The sequence below is a fragment of the Malaclemys terrapin genome, chromosome 12, assembly GCF_027887155.1.
Source record: "Malaclemys terrapin pileata isolate rMalTer1 chromosome 12, rMalTer1.hap1, whole genome shotgun sequence".
In the NCBI taxonomy this organism is placed as follows: Eukaryota; Metazoa; Chordata; order Testudines; family Emydidae; genus Malaclemys; species Malaclemys terrapin.
The window spans coordinates 33,670,970-33,693,836 of record NC_071516.1 but is presented as its reverse complement, the minus strand read 5'-3'; the positions used below and the strand labels follow the sequence as shown (position 1 = coordinate 33,693,836).

At 60.9% G+C, this 22,867-nt stretch overlaps 1 protein-coding gene across 5 annotated transcripts in view; it reads right to left on the bottom strand.

The window, feature by feature from the left end:
* ARHGEF40 (Rho guanine nucleotide exchange factor 40) overlaps nt 1–21,789 on the bottom strand; it is a 33,745-nt gene extending 11,956 nt beyond the window's left edge. For 3 of the 5 annotated variants that reach the window (XM_054045658.1, XM_054045660.1, XM_054045661.1), the window contains exons 1-15: nt 19,304–19,354; nt 18,831–19,028; nt 15,966–18,276; nt 14,763–14,880; nt 14,204–14,309; nt 13,661–13,738; nt 13,267–13,383; nt 12,946–13,044; nt 9,196–9,323; nt 8,429–8,555; nt 7,917–8,045; nt 4,154–4,306; nt 2,976–3,739; nt 2,336–2,576; nt 1,935–2,021 (exon numbers count right to left, since the gene is read on the bottom strand). In XM_054045658.1, coding sequence (XP_053901633.1) covers nt 1,935–2,021; nt 2,336–2,576; nt 2,976–3,739; nt 4,154–4,306; nt 7,917–8,045; nt 8,429–8,555; nt 9,196–9,323; nt 12,946–13,044; nt 13,267–13,383; nt 13,661–13,738; nt 14,204–14,309; nt 14,763–14,880; nt 15,966–18,276; nt 18,831–19,028; nt 19,304–19,339 — 4,692 coding nt within the window. In that variant the 5' untranslated portion in view covers nt 19,340–19,354. Of the gene's footprint in view, nt 1–1,934; nt 2,022–2,335; nt 2,577–2,975; nt 3,740–4,153; nt 4,307–7,916; nt 8,046–8,428; nt 8,556–9,195; nt 9,324–12,945; nt 13,045–13,266; nt 13,384–13,660; nt 13,739–14,203; nt 14,310–14,762; nt 14,881–15,965; nt 18,277–18,830; nt 19,029–19,303; nt 19,355–21,621 lie in introns of those variants that run through there. The other 2 variants (XM_054045659.1, XM_054045662.1) reach the window with 2 other exon arrangements.
* Between the last annotated feature and the right edge of the window lie 1,078 nt (nt 21,790–22,867).

The following is a 22,867-nucleotide window of genomic DNA, read 5'->3' as shown; positions in this document are numbered from 1 at the left end:
AGTCATCTCTCTTCTAAACTGAACATTACCAGTCTTTCTAATCTCTTCTCATATGGAAGTTGTTCATTACCTCCAGTCATTTTTGTTGCCCTTCTCTGTACCTTTTCCAATTCCAATATATCTTTTTTGACATGGGGCAACCAGAACTGCATGCAGTATTCAAGATGTGGGCGTACCATGGATTTATATAGTAGCATTATGATATCATATTTTCTATCCCTTTCCTAATGGTTCCTAACATTCTGTTCGCTTTTTTGACTGCGGCTACACACTGAGTGGATGATTTCAGAGAACTATCCACAATGACTCCCAAGATCTCTTTCTTGAGTGGTAACACCTAATTTAGACCCCATCATTTTGTATGTATAGTTGGGATTATGTTTTCCAATGTGCATTACTTTACATTTATCAACATTGAATTTCATCTGCCATTTTGTTGCGCAGTGACCCAGTTTTGTGAGAGCCCTTTGTAACTCTTCACAGTCAGTGTTAGACTTAGCTATCTTGAGTAGTTCTGTATCGTCTGCAAATTTTGGCACCTCATTATTTACCCTTTTTTCCAGATCATTTATGAATATGTTGAACAGCCCTGATCCCAGTATAGATCCTCGGGGAACCCCGCTATTTACCTCTCTCCACAGTGAAAACTGAACATTTATTCCTATCCTTTGTTTCCTGTCTTTTAACCAGTTATTGATCCATAAGAGGATCTTCCCTCTTGGGTGAATACCAGCTGGTCCTGGTGACTTATTGTTGTTTAATTTATCAATTTGTTCCAAAACTGAACTGCTACAGGCTGGAGACCGACTGGCTAAGCAGCAGTTCCACAGAAAGGGACCTAGGGATTACAGTGGACAAAAAGCTGGATATGAGTCAACAGTGTGCCCTTGTTGCCAAGAAGGCTAACGGCATATTGGGCTGCATTAGTAGGAGTGTTGCCGGTAGATCAAGGGAAGTGATTATTCCCCTGTATTCAGCACTGGTGAAGCTACATCTGGAGAATTGCATCCAGTTTTGGGCCCTCCGCTACAGGAAAGATGTGAACAAACTGGAGAGAATCCAGTGGAGGGCAATGAAAATGATTAGGGGGCTGGAGCACATGACTTATGAGGAGAGGCTGAGGGAAGTGGGCTTACTTAGTCTGCAGAAGAGAAGAATGAGGGGGGATTTGATAGCAGCCTTCAACTACCAGAAGGGGGGTTCCAAAGAGGATGGAGCTCAGCTGTTCTCATTGGTGGCAGATAACAGAACAAGGAGCAATGGGCTTAAGTTGCAGTGGGAATGGTCTAGGTTGGATATTAGGAAAAACTATTTCACTAGGAGGATGGTGAAGCACTGGAATGGGTTACCTAGGGAGGTGGTGGAATCTCCATCCTTAGAGGTTTTAAAGACCTGTCTTGACAAAGCCCTGGCTGGGATGATTTAGTTGGGGTTGGTCCTCTTTGAGCAGGCGATTGGACTAGATGACCTTGTGAGGTCTCTTCCAACCCTAATCTTCTATGATTCTATGAAAACCTCCTTTACTCACACCTCAACCTGGAACAGTTCCTCAGATTGGTCACCTACAAAGAATGGCTCAGGTGTGGGAATCTTCCTCACATGCTTTGCAGTGAAGACCAATGCAAAGGATTTGTTTAGCTTTTCTGAAACCTCATCTGCCTTGAGTGCTCCTTTAGCACCTCAATCGTCCATTGACTGTTTGGCAGGCTTCCTGCTTCTGATGTACTTAAAAAAAAAGATTTGCTGTTCGTTTGTGTCTCTTTTGCTAGTTGCTCTTCAAATTCCTTTTTGGCCTGTCCAATACTTTTACATTTGACGTGATAGAACTCAAGAGTCCTGAACTCCCAGCCCTGCCTTGCCTAACCACTAAACCCCACTCCCCTCCCAGAGCTCTGAGCTTCTCCATGGGTACACGCAAACAGCACAGACAGTACCTTGTTGGCAGCTTGCTGAGAGGCCAGTGCTGCATCGAGCTTCTGCCGGTTCTTCACGTAGAGGGCATAGAGACTGAACTGGTCCGCCTGGCGCAGAGAGTGATGGGGGAATTAGAGCCAACTTCAGCGTCACCACCTCCCCACAGCACAGAGGACACAGGGGAGACGCAGAAGGGCGGGGACACGGGGGAGACGCAGAAGGGCAGGGCCAATGCAATTCGAGCAGCATCCCAGAGCAGATGGGCTATGGGCTCCTGCAGGGGTCTGCTGGCATCTCCTGGGGAGATGACAGGGGTGCCAGTGAGCAGCACTCATGCCTTGGTGTGGGGAGGTGCCTGGGAGAGGGGAGTTCTGGGGGGAGAGTGGGGGTCCCCAGATGGGTCACGGGGCTGGACACTCACATATCGCAGGAAGCAGCCCCCTGCACGGAGGGGGTGGCTGGCGCAGCCCTGCAGCTCCTTCAGGAAGTAAGTGCGGTGGAAGCCCAGCAGCCGGTCGCGGGTGCCCTCCAAGGCACTGCACTCGCGTTTCAGCTCGGGGGGTAGCTCCTGGCACCCCGACTCCAGGGGCAGCAACTCAGCCAGGCAGCCCAGATACTTCTGCTCGGAGGCGATCAGCTCTGCCACCAGCCGCTGCTGGGCGCTGGGCAGGTGAGGGGATGGGCATCAACGAGGGGCCCTGTGCCCTACCCTGTGGGTGCTGACGAGCCTCCCGCCCTGGGGCTCCCCTACGTAGCCACCCATGGGTCACCCAGCTCAGTGCTTCCCCTCAATCCCATGGGCATCGACAGCCCTCCCATGGTACTGATGGGCCTTGCACCCCAGCCCCCCACACACCCTCACAGGTGCCAATGGGCTCTCCACCCCAGGGGCACCAACAGGTGGTGCCAGGGCGCACTTCTCTCAGACGGGGCAATGGGTCCCAATGTATGGGGTATTCGGGTCCCAGTGCGTATGTGGGGTGGCAGTCGTGGGAGGGGGCAGTGCCCAGAACCCCAGGGTCCTGGTCTGGTGCAAATACCCCTCCTCCAGAGCAACTCACCCTAGGCGGCGTTTCCACTCAGTGCTGGGCGTGCCCCCCCATGGCGCCTCGGCTCTCTGGGCGCTGCTGCGAACCAGCATCACGTGCTCCCGGGGCGAGCAGGTCCTGTCCACTACCTCCTGGCTGCTCACTTCCAGCCCGCGAATGAGGACGCTGGGACGGGGAGGGCCGGGCTCGCTCAGTGCCCTCTGCGTGCTGGGGGGACCCTTTGCAGGAGGCTGGCAGGGGGGCAGTGTGCCCAGAGGCAGCGTGGGTGCCTGGAAGAAGGCAGAGGTGGGGGTGCTGGTGGGAGGGGGGCTCCGTTCTTCATCGCTATTCTCCATGGGGCCCCTGGGGGACGCTAGTGAGTGGCAAGAGGGAACCTCACACAGGCCAGGGGAGAGGCTGCCGGGCGGTGGCAGCAGGCAGCTCATGCTGCGGGAGGAGCCCAGGCCAGTGCCCAGGCCCCTCACTGGGCGCTGCGGTGAGCAGGAGGCGCTGGTGCTGTCAGCCCGGCGGCGGGGCGGGGGTCCAGCCTGCAATGCCACCTCCAGCCGCCGCTGCAGGAGGCGCCCCAGCTCCTGACAGCGGACCCGACAGCGCCCCAACTCCCGCAGCGCCCAGGGACTCTGCACCGCCAGCCCACGCATCTCCTGGAAGGCGCTGTCCGAGATCTCGCCATGCTGCTGGCAGTACCGGCCCAGCGTCCCCAGCACCACCTCCGGCCCTGCGCCGTCCTCAATGGCCGACAGGCGCCGGACACCCTCCAGGGCCCAGTCCTGAGCCTACGAGAGAGCGGGAGAGACGGGGTCAAAGTGACGTAGGCCAGGGGGGGCAGGGAGCTGGCGCCGGGATCAGAGTGATGCAGGGCCGGGGGGGATGAGGAGTCAGGGCCGTGGGGCCAGGGGATACGGGGGCAATGGGGAGGCGACAGGGACGGGGATGGGGAGCCCTGCAATGGAAATGGGCAGGAATGACAAACGGACCCAGGAAATCACGCCCCCTCCAATGTTGACGCTGCGCTGGGGGCATCCACACCCGCCTCTGGCATGGATAGCAGGGCTGGACTGCCTCTGATGTGGGGTCAGCTCCCCATGCCAGGAACACCCCCTGGGCTGAACTAAGCTGGATGCTAAAGGGGAAAGGAGGGATGGGGCAGGCACAGACAGACAGAGGGGGCACGCCTGAGCGGCTGGCACCTGCTGCAGGAAGCGGTGCAGCCGCAGGGCATTGTGCATGGTGTGCGCACAGCTCTCCAGCCGGCGCTCGAAGCTCTCCAGCTGCTGCCTCTCAGCTGCCAGGTCCCCGTCACCAACCAGATGCAGAGCCTCATGCCCCCGGGCCAGCCATTCCTGGGAGAGACAGGAGGAGACCGGGCAGTGCTGTCCTGCCTACGCTCCAGACACCCGCCAGCACAGAGTGCCCCACGGAGCTGATACACCACAGACACAACCCCCGCCCACTCCCATATGGAGCACCCCATAGAACACATATCCCCCCAGTATAGAGCACCCCACAGACCCAATGCACACCCCACAGCATAGAGCCAATGCTCTCCCACTCTAAGTATGGTGCATCCTGCAGAGTCAATGCACCCCCTCACCTCCATATGGAGCACCCCGCAGAGCCCATGTCCCCCCCCCACTATAGAGCCTCCTACAGACCCAATGCACACCCCACAGCATTAGCCAACACCCATCCACCCTCAGCAAGACATTGCCTGCAGAGCAGATATCCCCTCGGTACAGAGCGCCTGGCAGAGACACCATTTCCCACCCCAATACAGGGAGCCCCACAGACACAAATACACACCCCACAGCATAGAGCAGGGGTCGGCAACCTTTCAGAAGTGCTGTGCCGAGTCTTAATTTATTCATTCTGATTTAAGGTTTCGCGTGCCAGTCATACATTTTAACGTTTTAGAAGGTCTCTTTCTATACGTCTATAATATATAACTAAAATATTGTTGTATGTAAAATAAATAAGGCTTTTAAAATGTTTAAGAAGCTTAATTTAAAATTAAATTAAAATGCAGAGCCCCCCGGACCGGTGGCCAGGACCCGGGCAGTGTGAGTGCCACTGAAGATCAGCTCACGTGCCGCCTTTGGCACGCGTGCCGTAAGTTGCCTACCCCTGGCATAGAGCAACAAGAGAGCCAATGCCCACCCACCCTCAGTATGTCACACCCTGCAGACCCGATGTCCCCCAAATACGATGTGCCCCACGGAGCCAACGCACCCCCCCCACCAACAGTACAGCGCACCCTGCAGATCCAACGCGCCCCACTACCCTCAGTATGGCGTGCCCCGCAGATCCAATGTGCCCCCCCCACCCTCAGTGTCAAAGCACCCCCCCCACCATCAGTACAGCGTGCCCCGCAGAGCCAACGCGCCCCCCATCCTCAGTATGGCACGCCCTGCAGAGCCAATGTGCCCCACTACCCTCAGTATGGAGCGCCCCGCAGAGCCAACATGCCCCCCCCACCCTCAGTATGGTGCGCCCCTCAGAGCAAACGCATCCCCCCTCCCCCACGCTCAGTATGGTGCGCCCCTCAGAGCTAATGTGCCCCCCACCCTCAGTATGTCACACCCTGCAGAGCCGATGTCCCCCAAATACGATGTGCCCCGCAGAGCTGATGCACCCCCCACCACCATCACTACAGCACGCCTCGCAGAGCCAATGCGCCCCCCACCCTCACTATGGAGCGCCCCGCAGAGCCGACGCACCCCCCCCACCCCCATCAGTACGGCGCACCCCGCAGAGCCAACGTGCCCCCCCACCTCAGTATGGCGCGCCCCTCAGAGCCAATGCACCCCCCACTCTCATTACGACGCACCCTGAAGAGCCGACGCAATCCCCCAACCCTCATTTTGATGCGCCCTGCAGAGCTGATGCAATACCCCCACCCTCATTACTGCGCACCCCTCAGAGCTGATGCAATCCCCCCACCCTCAGTATGGTGCGTCCCACAGAGCCAACGCACACCCCCCCAGTATGGCGTGCCCCACAGCGCCGATGCCGCCCACATTCAATACATTGCACCCTGCAGATGCAACATGCCCTCCCTCATTACAGTGTATCCCATACACTCAGCATACCCCAACTTTGGTATGGCGCACCCCACAGAGCCAATGTGGCCCCCCACTCTCAGTATGACGCGCCCCACAGAACCAATGCACCTCTCTCACAGAGCGTTCCGCAGACCCCACGTGCCCCCCCCTCAATGCAGCGTTCCCTGAAAAGCCAACGCTCCACCCCAATACAATGCACCCTGCAGAGCCAATGTCCCACCACCCTCAGTTTGGGGCACCCTGCAGACCCAACATACCCCCCCCAATATGGCGTGCCCCACAGATCCCATGTGGTCCTCCTCAGGATGGCGTACCCCGCAGAACCCATGTACATCCCATACAGCCAACACGTTGCCTCCCTTGGTAAAGCATGCCCCACAGAGACAATGTAGCCCCCCAACCTCAGCATGGTGCGTCCCGCAGAGCCGATGCAGCCCCCGCCCATCTTCACTATGGCACACCCTGCAGAGCTACTGGACTCCCCCCACCCTCAATACAGCTCACGCCAGAGAACCAACGCACCCCCCACCCTCAATATGGCACGCCGCACAGAGCCGACGCAACCCCCCCACCCTCAGTATGGCGCGTCCCGCAGAGCCAACGTACCCCCCACCCTCAGTATGGCTCGCCCCTCAGAGCCAACATGCCCCCCCTACCCTCAGTATGGCGTGCCCCACAGATCCAACGCGCCTCCCACCCTCCCACCTCAGTATAGTGCACCCCTCAGAGCCACGCAATCCCCCCACTCTCAGTATGGCGCGTCTCCTAGAGCCAACGTAACCCCCATCCTCAGTATGGTGCGCCCCACAGAGCCAACATGCCCCCCATGCTCAGTATGGTGCGCCCCTCGGAGTGAACACGCCCCACACACTCAGTATGGTGCGCCCCTCAGAGCCAACGCACCCCCCCACCGTCAGTATAGCGCGCCCCTCAGTGCCAACGCACCCCCCCCTCAATATGGTGCACCCCACAGAGCTGATGCATCCCCCACACACCCTAAGCGTAGGACACCCTGCAGAGCCTACACTCCCCCACCCTCAGTATTGCGCACCCTGCAGAGCCAATGTGCCCCCCCAAGTATGGCATGCCCGGCAGACTGACCACACCCACCCCTGAGTATGGCACGCCCTACAGAGCCGGTGCAGCCCCCTACCCTGAGTATGGCACGTCTTGCAGAACCAATGCCCCCCGCTCAGTATGGCACGTCCTGCAGAGCAAACGCCCACCCTCTCAGTACGGAGCACCCCGCAGAGCCAATGCTCCCCCACAGTACAGAGCATGCCGCAGAGTCTATGCCCTCCAGTGCAGACCACCCGCGGAGTCTATGCCAGCCCCCCAGTACAGAGCACCCCACAGAGCCTATGCAAACCCCCTAGTACAGAGCGCCCTGCAGAGCCTATGCCAGCCCCCCGGTACAGAGCACCCCGCAGAACCTATGCCAGCCCCCGGTACAGAGCGCCCCACAGAGCCTATGCCAGCCCCCCAGTACAGAGCGCCCCACAGAGCCTATGCCAGTCCCCCAGTACAGAGCGCCCTGCAGAGCCAATGCCAGCCCCCCAGTACAGATCGCCCCGCAGAGTCTATGCTCCCCAGTACAGATCGCCCCGCAGAGTCTATGCCCCCCAGTACAGAGTGCCCCAGAGCCTATGCCAGCCCCCTAGTACAGAGCATCCTGCAGAGCCAATGCCACCCCCCAGTACAGAGCACTCCGCAGAGCTGGCACCCCCCGATATGTAGTGCCCCACAGAACCAGGCAGTGCCCTCCCAGTATGCAGCGCCTCACCCACACTCTTCTCCTCAGGGTCCCAGCCCTCCATTCCTCCCACATGTGGGTGTGTCCCTGCAGATCCCTCCCTGCAGCCCTCAAGTGGAGGAGGGATGTGTGTCTCACCTTGGCGAGGGTGTGAAAAGCCTCAAACTTCGCCAGAGTCTCCTCCACGGCCAACACCGAATCCCCCACCTCCATGGGGGTGAATCCTGCCAGCGCCTGCTCCCCATGGTCAGCCAGCCAGCCCACCGCCTGCCAGGACAGAAGGTGACAGCAACAAGAATGGGCAGGGGGGCAGGCATGTGGGGGTCAGCACCACAGGCATGGTGGGGGAGAGGACATGGGGGCTGCTAGACTGCTGGACGCGGGAGTTGGGAGGGGATCTGGGAGAGGGGGAACAGAACCCCGGGCACAGGGGTGGCAGAGGGCAGGGAAGGTTTTGGTGCCAGATAGGGAGGGGCACGTGGGGCAGGCATGGGGTAGATGAGGCACGTGGGGGCAGCATGCAGCAGGTACGGGGGCTGTCAGTGCTCTGGGCGTGGGGTGGGGAGGGGAGGAAGGTGAAACACACAGCAGCACAGTTGGGGGGGCAGTGAGTGGAGAAGGTCACCGGGGAGGTAATAGAGGGGTATTACCTGTGTCATCTGCCGGCGGCCCCTCTCCTGCTCCAGCTGCCCCAGGCGCCGATTGCTGAGCTGCACCAGCCTATGAATGGCATCGTCCACCTCCTGATACAAGCTGGCAGCCCTCGCGGCCTGCGCACTGGGGACGGGAAAGGACATCAGCCCCTGCCCCACGCGCCGCCCCTCGTGCCATACTGCCGCCCCTCGCGCCATACCGTTGCCCCATGCACCGTTCCTCCAGCCCCACGTGCCGCCCCTCGTGCCATACTGCTGCCCCACACGCCGCCCCACACGCTGCCCCTCGCTCCATACCGCTGCCCAGACGCCACCCCTAGCGGCATACTGCTGCCCCACACGCCACCCCCCCAACCCCATGCGCTGCCCCTCCACTGCCAACCCCACACTTGCCCAGCCACCCCCATGCTGTCAACTCCATCTAGCCACCGCCCTGCCCCGCCAGCCCCGCACACTGTGGCCTGGGGACAGCAAATAGCATGTCACTCCCTGCCTCTCACATCACCATGTCGCCAACCTCGTCACCCGACTCCGCCCCACCCGCTCCGCCAGGCCACAGGGTATGGGGCAGCTTCCCAGGCCAGCGTGTGCATAAAGGGGGCAGAGATCACCTCTCCCAACTACAACAGGCGAACTCCGGCACAGGGGACACCCCCCAGCATAGGTTGCGGGGACACCCCGCGTGTAGGCCCTGATCTCCCCCCACTGTTAGGCCTGGTGTCCCCTCCCCTCCCCTCCCGTGTGGAATGTGGGACAGGTGTCACCTGCAGCTCCCTGGTGGGGGCAGTTGAGCCAGCAGGGACCCCCCGCTGCTCTGCAACTCCAGCAGCCGTGGGTCTGACAGCAGCTTCTGCATGGCATCCTTGTGCCTGGAGATCCGCACAGAGAGAGCCTGCAGGCACATAACAGTGAGCAATACAACACCCTCCCTGCACAGCCAGCCTGGCCCGGCCCAAACCCTCCAGCCCAGACAGCGCCTGGCCCAGAGCCACCTGAACAGCCGGTCCAGTCCAGAGCCCCCCGCCCAGCCAGCCCAGCCCAGAGCCCCACGAACAGCCAGTCCAGCCCAGAGCCCCTGCCCAGCCATCATGGCCCTGTCCAGAGCCCCCCCAAACAGCCCAGGCCAGAGCCCCCGAACAGCCAGCCTGGCCCAGAGGCCCCTGCTTTGATGACCAAGCCTAGAGCCCCCTACCCAGATGGCCCAGTCCAGAGCCTCCTCAGGAAGCTCAAGGGGGCCCTGCGGGGGCAGGAGTGTCACAGGGGAGAGCCAGGGAGGCCTGGAGGGCTGCATGGGAATACAGGGTGGCAGGAGACCTGTAGTGGGAGGGGAGGACAGTTGTAGTGGGGCTGGAGAATAGGGAAGTCATGGGAAGTGCTAGGCAGAGATGGTCTCCACCTAACGAAGAGAGGGAAGAGCATCTTCGCAAGCAGGTTGGCTAACCTAGTGAGGAGGGCTTTAAACTAGGTTCACTGTGGGAAGGAGACCAAAGCCCTGAGGTAAGTGGGGAAGTGGGATCCTGGGAGGAAGCGCAAGCAGGAGAGTGCAAGAGGGGATGACTCCTGCCTCATACTGAGAAAGCAGGTTGATCAGCGAGTTATCTTAAGTGCCTATACACAAATGCAAGAAGCCTGGGAAACAAGCAGGGAGAACTGGAAGTCCTGGCACAGTGAAGGAATTATGATGTGATTGGAATAACAGAGACTTGGTGGGATAACTCATACGACTGGAGTACTGTCATGGATGGATATAAACTGTTTAGGAAGGACAGGCAGGGCAGAAAAGGTGAGGGCGTTGCATTGTATGTAAGAGAGCAGTATGACTGCTCAGAGCTCCAGTATGAAACTGCAGAAAAACCTGAGAGTCTCTGGATTAAGTTTAGAAGTGTGAGCAACAAGGATGATGTCATGGTGGGAGTCTGCTATAGACCACCAGACCAGGGGGATGAGGTGGACGAGGCTTTCTTCCGGCAACGAACAGAAGTTACTAGATCACAGGCCCTGGTTCTCATGGGAGACTTCAATCACCCTGATATCTGCTGGGAGAGCAAAACAGCAGTGCACAGACAATCCAGGAAGTTTTTGGAAAGTGTAGGGGACAATTTCTTGGTGCAAGTGCTGGAGGAACCAACTAGGGGCAGAGCTCTTCTTGACCTTCTGCTCACAAACAGGGAAGAAATAGTAGGGGAAGCAAAAGTGGATGGGAACCTGGGAGGCAGTGACCATGAGATGGTAGCGTTCAGGATCCTGACATAAGGAAGAAAGGAGAGCAGCAGAATACGGACCCTGGACTTCAGAAAAGCAGACTTTGACTCTCTCAGGGAACCGATGGGCAGGATCCCCTGGGAGAATAATATGAGGGGCAAAGGAGTCCAGGAAAGCTGGCTGTATTTTAAAGAATCCTTATTGCGGTTGCAGAAACAAACTATCCCGATGTGTAGAAAGAATAGTAAATATGGCCGGCGACCAGCTTGGCTAAATAGTGAAATCCTTGCTGATCTTAAACACAAAAAAGAAGCTTACAAGAAGTGGAAGATTGGACAAATGACCAGGGAGGAGTATAAAAATATTGCTCAGGCATGCAGGAGTGAAATCAGGAAGGCCAAATCACACTTGGAGTTGCAGCTAGCAAGAGATGTTAAGAGTAACAAGAAGGATTTCTTCAGGTATGTTAGCAACAAGAAGAAAGTCAAGGAAAGTGTGGGCCCCTTACTGAATGAGGGAGGCAACCTAGTGACCGAGGATGTGCAAAAAGCTAATGTACTCAGTGCTTTTTTTCCTCTGTCTTCACGAACAAAGTCAGCTTCCAGACTACTGCACTGGGCAGCACAGCATGGGGAGGAGGTGACCAGCCCTCTGTGGAAAAAGAAGTGCTTCAGACTATTTAGAAAAGTTGGACGAGCACAAGTCCATGGGGCTGGATGCACTGCATCGGAGGGTGCTAAAGGAGTTGGCGGATGAGATTGCAGAGCCATTGGCCATTATCTTTGAAAACTCATGGCGATCAGGGGAGGTCCCGGATGACTGGAAAGAGGCTAATGTAGTGCCCATCTTTAAAAAAGGGAAGGAGGAGGATCCGGGGAACTACAGGCCAGTCAGCCTCACCTCAGTCCCTGGAAAAATCATGGAGCAGGTCCTCAAGGAATCAATTCTGAAGCACTTAGAGGAGAGGAAAGTGATCAGGAACAGTCAGCATGGATTCACCAAGGGCAAGTCATGTCTGACTAACTTAATTGCCTTCTATGACGAGATGACTGGCTCCGTGGATGAGGGGAAAGCAGTGGACGTATTATTCCTTGACTTTAGCAAAGCTTTTGATACAGTCTCCCACAGTATTCTTGCCTGCAAGTTAAAGAAGTATGGGCTGGATGAATGGACTGTAAGGTGGATAGAAAGCTGTCTAGATTGTCGGGCTCAACGGGTAGTGATCAATGGCTTGATGTCTAGTTGGCAGCCGGTATCAAGCGGAGTGCCCCAAGGGTCGGTCCTGGGGCCAGTTTTGTTCAATATCTTCATTAATGATCTGGAGGATGGCGTGGACTGCACTCTCAGCAAGTTTGCAGATGACGCTAAACTGGGAGAAGCGGTAGATACGCTGGAGGGTAGGGATAGGATACAGAGGGACCTAGACAAATTAGAGGATTGGACCAAAAGAAACCTGAAGAGGTTCAACAAGGACAAGTGCAGATTCCTGCACTTAGGAGGGAAGAATCGCATGCACTGCTACAGACTAGGGACCGAATGGCTAGGTAGCAGTTCTGCAGAAAAGGACCTAGGGGTCACAGTGGACGAGAAGCTGGATATGAGTCAACAGTGTGCCCTTGTTGCCAAGAAGGCTAATGGCATTTTGGACTGTATAAGTAGGGGCATTGCCACCAGATTGAGGGACGTGATCATTCAACTCTATTTGACATTGGTGAGGCCTCATCTGGAATCCTGTGTCCAGTTTTGGGCCCCAGACTACAAGAAGGATGTGGGAAAACTGGAAAGAGTCCAGCAGAGGGCAACAAAAATGATTAGGGGGCTGGAGCACATGACTTATGAGGAGAGCCTGAGGGAACTGGGATTGTTTAGTCTGCAGAAGAGAAGAATGAGTGGGGATTTGATAGCTGCTTTCAACTACCTGAAGGGGGTTCCAAAGAGGATGGAGCTAGGCTGTTCTCAGTGGTACCAGATGACAGAACAAGGAGTAATTGTCTCAAGTTGCAGTGGGGAAGGTTTAGGTTGGATATTAGGAAAAACTTTTTCATTAGGAGGGTGGTGAAGCACTGGAATGGGTTACCTAAGGAGGTAGTGGAATCTCCATCCTTAGAGGTTTTTAAGGTCAGGCTTGACAAAGCCCTGGCTGGAATGATTTAGTTGGGGATTGGTCCTGCTTTCAGCAGGGGGTTGGACTAGATGACCTCCTGAGGTCCCTTCCAACCCTGATATTCTATGATGCTATGAAGGCCAAGGGGCACCGAGCTGCAAGGGGACCGGGGTGTGGGGGAGGTGAGCTGCATGGCGGTGTCATGTACCTCGTCACTCTCGGCCAATTCTGATGCCTCCAACTCGGCACTGGCCACTTGCACCGATTGGATCACGCCCTGGCAGAGCCCGCAGAGCCGCTCCAGCGCCTGCAGAGAGAGACAGTGGGCAGCGAGGGGGACACAGACCCCTGGAGGAGATGGCGGGAAGTGGGGCTGGGGTTCAGCCAGGGGTACTGCGAGGGGGAATGTGCCACCCCTGGTTATGTGGGAGGTTGTGTGACACAGTTTGCTGCAGGGGGCGGAGGTTGTGGAGGTGTTGGGGTGCTGCAGGGGTGCTGGAGGGCTACGGGGGTCCCTCCTAGCTCTCACCTGGCATATCTCCACCCACTGGGTCTGTGAGTGCTGCAGGGTTCCGCCCAGAGTCGGCTGCAGCTGCTCTAGGTCCACGAACTGAGGCAGGTCGCCTGGGGAGAGCACAAGTGCCTCCTGGGGAAAGGAGCAGGGAGTCACCAAGCAGGGAACCCCCACTGCCTCCCCCAGCTAGGGGAAAACCTGCCACCCCATTATCCCCTCCCCTCCCTGACAGGGAACCCATTCCCATTATCCCCCACACACACCCTCCCACCTGCACCTGCCAGGCAGGAAATCCCTCCCATTATCTTCCCCCGTCCCGGCCAGGTATCTCCCCCACACCCCCTCCCAGCACTCTCACTCTAGTTCAGGTGCTGTCAGTCCTTCCTACCCCACCCCTGACGCCCCCTACCTGAGTGAGGGGCAGCTCCTCGCGGCCCTCCAGTGGGGCCAGCACCAGCAGGCGGCTCACAGGAGCTGGTGAAGCCTCCTGCAAGGCAAGAAGAAATCAGGCTGCCACCCCAGTGCCCAGAGCAGGCAGGGGGCAAAGGTGTTCCTTGGAGTCCTTGCAGGGCTGGCAGTAGGGTGGGGAGGGGCCATGCATAGAAGGTGCAGGCAGTGGGGGGAGCTTTGCACCATGCGGGGGGGAGGAGTTATTGTGGGGCAAGGAGCAGCAGGGGGGCAGTGCAGGCTGTAGGCAGGGAGCCATGCGCCGTGGGGCAGGGCAGGAGGAGCAGCATGGTACCATGTGGGAGGCAAGCAAGGGGTGGGGAGGGGTCATTGCAGGGGAAGCTGGGTGGCTGTGTTGGGTGCTTGCAGGATTGGCAGCTGTGCAGGAGGTGGTGAGGCAGGGCTGGGTTCCGCAGGGGGGAGAACCAGAGAACTGTTAGAGGGGGTAGGAAGAGGGCTGTGCAGGTGGGGGTGGCAATGCTGGGGGGTCTGTCTGGGGCGGTACCTGCAGCTCCTGCAGGGCTGGCAGCAGTGCAGGGGGGTGGAGGGACAGAGACCCCCCTTGCCGCAGATCCAGCAGCACAGTCAGCCCCAGCTCCTGCTGCTCCTTCCTACAGGGGAGAGGACAGTGAGGGGTTAATGGGGTGACAGTTCTCACCCCCCGGTAGGAGATGGGGCAAGGTGTGCAGCATGGGGCACTTGTAGGGGTGTATGGGGGACAATGTGGGCTTGGGGTTGGGAGCATGGGGGTTTATGTAGGGAGGACGGTGTGAGAAGTGGGGATGAGGCTGTGGGGGAAGGAAGAGTGTGGGCTGTGCGGAAGGAAGCTAGTGTGGGGGAAGACGTGAAAAGTGGGGGGGACGTATGTGGGAGGACTGAGGTCTCCCCATTGGTGTTACCTGAGCAGTGAATGCAGGAATTGCAGGGCCTGGCTCAGCTCTCCCTGCACCGGGAGGGATTGGCATAGGGATGGGGAGGGTCGGCAGGGATCCATGGGGGAGGCGGTGTAGGGATGTGGGGGGATGGATGTGGGAGGACTGGGGTCTCCCTGGTGCTGGCATTACCTGAGCAGCGAATGCAGGTACCGCAGGGCCTGGCTCAGTTCCCCCTGGGCTGGGGTCGGCTCCCCTGGGGTATGGGGGGTGACGGTCAGTAAGGCCCTTCCCATCCGGTCTACTCCGCCTGCAAGGGCAAGGCAGGGTGAAGGAGGCCGTGAGCCTGGACAGGGCCCATGACACCCCCCACCCCCAGGAGCAGGCAGAGGGAGGACAGCTGTGGGGCAGCCCTAGGGCGGTGGGAGTGAGCAGTTCTATTCTGTGCTCCCAGAAGCTGGGCCAAGCAGGAGGAGCGGCTGCTTGGGGTCTTCCCTGCGCTTGGTGTGAGCTAGCTGGTGGCAGAAGGGGAGTCTCTCTCCCCCTCGCCCCACAAAGGGGAACAGAGGATCCCAGAAGAAAACGCTCCTCCATGATCCCTACAGGACCCCTCCTCGCTGTACTGCACTCTCCCCACCCCTCAGCAGGAGCCCCCATTCCCCCCGCCGCCCTTGCTCTGTTCCCCTGCGGTGCCAGGCACTCTAGCTCTGCTCCTTGGGAGATGCCCAGCTGTAGAAAACCCCTGCCCCAGACAGCCAGGCCACTGCACTGAACCCGGGAGCAGCCTTTCCCTCAGGCAGCCACGGCCTCCTTCCCATGCCACAGCTCTCCACGAGGCTGCCAGCCCCATGCCATGTGGGGCACTGGGCAGAGGGGCACACAGGTCTCGCATGCTCTGTTCAATTGCCCCAGTAGCTGAGGGCCGAGCCCTGGCTCTACCCCATGGGCTGCCCCCACATTACCGTATCTGCCTGTAAAGGAGGGCCTGAGGCCAGGCTGCCTGGGAAGGGAATGGCACGAGGGTGCAACTCAGGAGCCCCAGCCAAGGGGCTCTGGGCCCCTTGGGCACATTCTGCCCAAGAGCAAAGCAGCTCTAGACCCCAGGACCTCCTAGCTCCCAGCCAGCGCCCTCTCTGCTGGGCCACAGTCCATCCGGCCAGCAGCACTGCATCAGCGCTGGGCTTTCCTTGGCCTGGCCGGCTCCAGGATGCCGAGTTCGTCCAGGCAGCTTCCTCAGCGCACTTAGGCCGACAGGGCACCAGGCCCAAGCGGAGGAGTGGCGTGGCCCGCATTAAGGCGACAGGAGGGTGGGGGTGCTGCTACACCAGGCTCCGGGGTGCCAGCCCTCCCTGTCCACGTGCCTAGCTGCTAACCAGCATAAGCCCGGGCACTCACCTGTCAGTTGAAAGATGCCTGAGCGCAAAAGCTCCCAGTCTACATCTTGCCCCACAGGGGCTGAGGTGGGAGACAGGGATTCCACGGGGCAGCAGGTTCCTGCACCCCCCGTGAGGGGCAAAACACTCTCCACAAAGGGGGCTGCACCAGCACCAACAGCCTCCGTCCTCTCCAGCGATCCGGGGGCAGCCTCTTCCTCTGCGCCGGTGGGGACTGCAGCCTCTGCCGGGGCGGCTGTGAGGGCCCCCTGCCCGAGGCAGTCAGCACAAGTCTCTTCCTCTTGGCTTGGGGGGATGGCCTCCTCTCCTGGGGTGGGGGCAACCGAGAGTCTGGTGACAGAGGGGCTGTCCGGCTCCATGCTGCTGGGGGGGATGTCCCTCTCTCCTGGGGTGGGGGCAATGGGGAGTCTGGTGCCAGAGGCTTTGCCCCCCTCTGTGCTGCTGGGGGGGGTGCCCCCCTCTCCTGGGGTGGGGGTAATGGGGAGTCTGGTGCCAGAGGCGTTGCCCCCCTCTGTGCTGATGGGGAGAACACCCCCTTCTCCTGGGGTGGTGGCAACAGGCTGTTTGGCGCCAGAGGGGCTGCCCCCTTCTTTGGTGCTGGGGAGGACACCCCCCTCTCCTGGGGTGGAGGTAATGGGCAGTCTGGTGCCAGAAGGGCTGCCCTCCTTTTTGGTGCTCGGAGGGATGTCCCCCTCTCCTGGGGTGGGGACAACAGGGAGTCCGGTGCCAGCAGGGATACCCCCCTCTTTGGTGCCAGCCGGGGCGTTCCCCACCCCTGCCCCAGGAGACCCAGGCTCCTTCCAATCCACACTGGTGGGGCAGCCTCTCCCTCCCCACTTTCTCCTCCTGCGGTTGCCCTTGGCAGCCCGGTGTGGCAGCCCTGGAGCAGAGTTCCCAACGGCCCCTTGCTGGGGGCTAGTCCTGGCTCCTGGTGGCTCTGCTCTGGCTGGCCTCAAGTCAGGGCTGGGAGCCTCATGCCGGGGGCTGCTCGGCCTTGGAAGGCCCTGGCTCTGTTCCCGCTGCCCGGGGCTAGGCCATGCAGCTGGCCAGGCCGCCTGCCCCCCTCCCTCACTGAGCCCCTGCACCTCAGCCACAGTGCTGGGCTGGGGAGAGATGGCTGGGGGGCCAGGGTCCCCGCTCCGCTGTACCTCCCCAAGGCTGCAATCCCCTCCTTGCTGCCTCTCCCCAGGGACCCCATCCCACTGCTTCTCCTCAGGGTCCCCGCTCCGCTGTACCTCCCTGAGGCTGCAATCCCCTCCTTGCTGCCTCTCCCCAGGGACCCCATCCTGCTGCTTCTCCTCAGGGTCCCTGCCCCGCTGCATCTCCCTGAGGCTGGGATCCCCTCCCCGCTGCCCCTCCGGAGGGTCCCCACCCTGCTGCTCAACCCCCAGGCTGGGATCCCCTGCCCTCTCTCCAGTGTCTCCTCCCCACTGCCTCTCCCCAGGCAGCTGCCCCTCTTTGCCCCGACTCTGTGCTGCCACTTTGTGTGCGGGGCCCCCCCGATCCTGCCCATCCCCGTGGCTGGCCCTCAGCCCTCCAGTCTCTCCGTATGGCCTCTGTAGGTCCCAGCCCCGGAGGAGCCCTGCTTGGCCGGGATCCGCCCCTGGCCGCCCCCCTTCCCAGGTCCTGCGGGGCCGGTTCCTGGGCAGAGTCTCCTCCCGGCTGGGCTTGTGGTGCAGCCAGGCACGATGGCGCCGGTTGCGGCCCTTGCCCTGGCCCTTGCGGGCGGGCAGGGTGTGGCTCTGGGAACTGGGGGACACTGGGGTTGGGGGGGCGTCGTGCCGGGGCGGGCTGATTTCCAGGAGCTGCACATACTCCCCCTCCAGGCCCCCACCCTCCGCCTCCTGGCTCTCCCCGCCTGAGTGGCGCCCGTCCCCAGGGCTGCGAGCCCCCAGCACCTCAGGGCTGGGGCCCGGCAGGCAACGCTGCCCCACCATGAAGCTGTCCTGGTGCACGAACTGCGGGCAGATGAGTTCGGTCCAGGGCAGGCGCAGAACCCGCTCTTCAGCTGCCAGCAGGCAACGCTCCAGCCGCCCGGCCCGCCGGTCTTTGTTGATGCCGTTCAGCCACTCAGCAGTGAAGAGGAATGGGTAGGCGTCAGGCAGCACTGGCAGCTCCTGCACGCTGCGCCCGTCCGGCGACAGGCACTTGAGCACCAGGCGGGGGGCACGGGACAGGTAGGGGGCCACCTGCAGGTAGAAGTCACCAGGACACAGCTGCTGCCAGGGCAGGGAGCTGAGCTGCACCACCACCTTCTCATGCAGACAGAGCGGCCAGCCCTCATGACAGAACACAAACCCGCTGTACTGGGCCTGACGGGAGAGAGAGACAGAGTCAGGGGGCAGCACAACCTGGGGCACCCGGTCCTGTGCCTGGGAGGCTAGATGCGCCTCTCCATGCACTGAGCCTGTAGCTAGGTGCCGGGCCTGTAGCCGCACATCCCTCCACGCGCCAGGCCCGCAGAAAGACGCCCCTCATGCACCAGGCCCACAGACAGATGCACGCCCCCTCCACGCACCGGGCCCACGGACAGACGCACACCTCTCGACGCGCCAGGCCAACAGACAGACACACGCCCCCTCTATGCACCAGGCCCACGGACAGACGCACGTCCCCTCCACACGCCGGGCCCACAGACAGACAGATGCCCCCTCCATGCACTGGGCCTGCAGACAGACACCCCCCTACCACGCATCGGGCCCACAGACAGATACACGTCCCTCCATGCACCAGGCCCAACCCACAGACACATACCCCTCAACACGCCGGGCCCACACACCCCCCCCGCCTTCGTGTACTGTGCCAGACAAACATCCTTGCACACACATACGCATGGATGGACAGATGGAGGCACAGACAGACTCACACAGGCCTCCTGTTGAATGCGTGCCAGGATGTGCTTGGCAGGTATAAGGAACTCAATGGTGTAGCGCAGGGCATCCTCCCGGTACGTCCGCTCCACCACCTCAAACACCTGCCCCAGCAGCGTGGGTGCTGTGGCCGCAAAGGGCGGGTACAGGGCTGACAGCGTGTTCTGCACACAGTCCTCCACTGGCTCGGGCTCCTGTGGGGAAGGACGACATGGCACTGCCCTAAAGTTTAGCCACACTCCCCTCCCAGCTCAGAGATAGAACCCAGGAGTCCTGGTGCACAGCTCCCAGATCCCCTGCTCTACCCCACTAGACCCCACCGTGGATCAGCTCAGAGATAGAACCCAGGAGTCCTGGCTCCTAGACCCCCTGCTCCACCCCACTAGACCGCACCACCTCTCAGCTGAGAGAGAGAACCCAGGAGTCCTGGCTCCTAGACCCCCAGCTCTAACCCACTCCCCTCCCAGACCTTGCCCAGCTGAGGCCCTGAGGCATGGGACGGCATTGTGCAGCCCGTACTAAGCAGCACAGCTCCTGTTATGGGCCAGGGCCCTGCCCACGCAGGGGTGCCAAGCCCAGTCTGAGCTAGCGACCGCGTGAGCGCAGCTGGGCTGGGCCAGGGGGCTGGGAGCCGAGCACAGGCCCCCGCACCAGCTGCAAGCCATTAACGGCACTGAGCTCATTCCTTCCGCAGCGCACAGGGCCAGGAAACTGCTGCGGGGAGGGGAGAGCTCTGTCTAGACTCTGCTCCTCACACCCCACCAGCTGGCACCAGTGCCCCGTGAGGGCAGGGACCAGCCCTCGGCATCTATCCCCAAGTCCATATTTAACTCAGAGGGGGCCTGTCCCACACAGACATCACCTCAGTCCTCTGCCCCCCATAGGGCAGGCACTGGTTAGAGTTGGGGAGCTGGCCCCTGGCCATCTAGCCCCATCGCCATACCCTGCTCAGGACAGCCCCACAATGCCCAAGCCCCCTGCTCCCCACAGCGCTGGCCATGAGCGGGGGAATTGGAGAGGGAAATCTCTACTGTAGACGGAGACACACAACTTCCCAGTGCTGCGAGCTTCCTTGTGACAGTGCCCAGCTGGGAACTCCTGGCCTCAGGGCGATCCCCACCACCCAGCCCCCACCAGAATGACTCTCTATCAGACAGACAGACGTGCCCCTTCCAGTGCCCCCTCATCCATCTCCTATACAAACACAGCTCACAGGAGTGTCTCCTTCCAGGACTTGACATTCCCTGTGTGTGGGACGGGAGCAAGGACAACCAGAGAAGCCAGTGAAATCCTGGGATAGACATGGGGGGGGGGGGGGGGGGAGAGGTAGTGGACCCTTGATAACCGGAGAGTTCTGGCCAGAAGAGGGGTGGATGGGGGGTACCTACGGAGCCCTGGCAGGGCGGAAAAGGTGGAGGGGGGTAGGGGTGCTGGAACAATTTTTATACTGGGGGTGCTGAGAGCCATTGAACCAAACTGTAAACCAGGTATATAATGGAAACCTCTTCAAGCCAGAGGGTGCAGCAGCACCCCCTGCACCCCTAGTTCCAGCACCTATGGAGGGAGGCACCCGGGAAACCCTGGCCAGGCCGAAGGGATGGAGAGGTGGGCACCCAGTGAGCCTTGGCCGGGAGTGGACTGGATGGGGGATACCCGGGGGCCCGTGCCTGGGAATGGGGGCTGAGTGAAGGATACCCAGGGAGCCCTGGCCGGGTCAGGGCTGGGTGCAGGATATCCAAGGGGCCCTGATCAGGTTAAATTGGATGGGGGGTATCCGGGGGCCCTGGCTGGGCAGGGGCTGGGTGGAGAATACCCAGGGGGACCTGGCCGGGCAGGGACTGGGTGGGGGGTCCCTGAGGGGCCCTGACCAGGTTAAGTTACATGGGGGGGTATCCGGGGGGCCCTGGCTGGGCAGGGGCTGGGTGGAGGATACTCAGGGAGCCCTAACCAGGTTAAGTTGGATGGAGGGTATCCAGAGGCACTGGCTGGGCAGGGGCTGGGTGGAGAATACCCAGGGGGACCTGGCTGGGGAGAGGATGGGGGGGTACCCAGGAGGCCCTGGCTGGGCAGGGACTGGGTGGGGGGTCCCTGAGGGGCCCTGACCAGGTTAAGTTGGATGGAGGGTATCCAGAGGCACTGGCTGGGCAGGGGCTGGGTGGAGAATACCCAGGGGGACCTGGCTGGGGAGAGGATGGGGGGGTACCCAGGAGGCCCTGGCTGGGCAGGGACTGGGTGGGGGGTCCCTGAGGGGCCCTGACCAGGTTAAGTTGGATGGGGGGTATCCAGGGGCCCTGGCTGGACAGGGGCTGGTTGGGGAGCACCCACGGGGACCTGGCTGGGGGGCCGAGGAGGGGTACCCGGGGGCCCTGACCGGGCAGGGGCTGGATGGGGGGTACCCGGGGGCCCTGGCCAGGCGGAGGATACCCGGGAGCCCTGGCCGGGCGGGGGCTGGATGGGGGGCACCCGGGGGGCCCTGACCGGGCAGGGGCTGGATGGGGGGTACCCGGGGGGCCCTGGCCGGGCGGAGGATACCCGGGGGCCCTGGCCGGGCGGGGGCTGGATGGGGGGCACCCGGGGGGCCCTGACCGGGCAGGGGCTGGATGGGGGGTACCCGGGGGGCCCTGGCCGGGCGGAGGATACCCGGGGGCCCTGGCCGGGCGGGGACTGGATGGGGGGTACCCGGGGGCCCCGGCCAGGCGGAGGATACCCGGGGGCCCTGGCCGGGCGGGGGCTGAATGGGGGGTACCCGGGGGGCCCTGGCCCGGCCGGCCAGCCGGCGATACTGACCATGGCGCGCCCCGTGAGCTCCCCGCGCTCGGGCTCAGGCTGCTCCCCGTGCCGGGCGCTGGGGCTCGGCCCCCCATGGGCCGCAGCGACTCGGTCCCGCTAGACGCCTCCGGCCACCGGGCTGGACTGGAGCCGCTCACGCAGGACGGGGCCCCGCCAAGGGGGACGGCGAGACGCAGGCGGCGCCGGCCGGTGCCGGGCAGGGGAGCCGAGCCCCGCGCGACCGAGGCATGTCCGGACCGGGACCCCCCCCCCCGAGCCCCAATCTGCCCGGAACACCCCTAACCTGGCCTGGGGCCCTCCGAACTCCGATCGGCGCTCCCATGCACCCCTGCCACGGGAATAACCCTGATTCCGCCTCGGACCCCCAATGCACCCCAAGCCAGGAACCTCCAGCCCAACTCCACCTGGAGACCCCCAAACCCACTGCGGACAGAGCCCACCAAGGGAGCCCGCAACCCTTACCCCCCCTGGTCCCCTACAGCCCTGCATGGAGCCCCATACCACCACCCTGGGGAAACCCTCAACATCAGACCCACAAGAGGATCCCCTACCTGTGGGTAGTCCCTCATCCTCCCTGTCACCACACAGACCCTGCCCAGGGACCCCCCTCCCAACACACACCCTGTCCTATCCAGGGAACCCCCCCACACACACTCTCACCCTGCCCTGACCAGGGATTGCCACACACACTACACCCAGCCTAGGGATCTCCCCCAACCCCAGATTAGGAATTCTCAGCCCCCACCCCTGCTTCTCTTTCTATCTCATCCCCTGCCCCCAGTTTCAGGCATCTGTAAAAAACCCCATGATCTATTCTCTGGCCCTACCAGAAAATGGTGCCAGGGAATGTTTCCCCAGGGTGCTGCCCCACAGCTGGGGCCTGTCTCCCCCAGGGACCTTCACCCCAACCAGGAGACAACATAGCTCAGACCTCAGAGGGGAAATAATCTGGAATAAACTACAAAAGAGGAGAGCAGCAGGAGCGTGTTTGAAGTGGCAGGTGTAAGGAAGTGTCAGCTGAAGTAGTTTCCTGTTCAATGCTGTCTGACACCATGTTGCAGCTTCTTGCTGGTGCAAAATACATCACCTGGGACTTGCTCCCAACCCAGGCACTCTGGGTGAGAAAGGCAGAGGCACTCTGCTGAGAGACAGGGGTCCAACTGAAGCCACTTGGTGCTTCGCCTCTGAGTTTGGCCCGGTCTGTGACTAGAATCAGTAAACAGCTTATGGCGTCTGTGTGGCA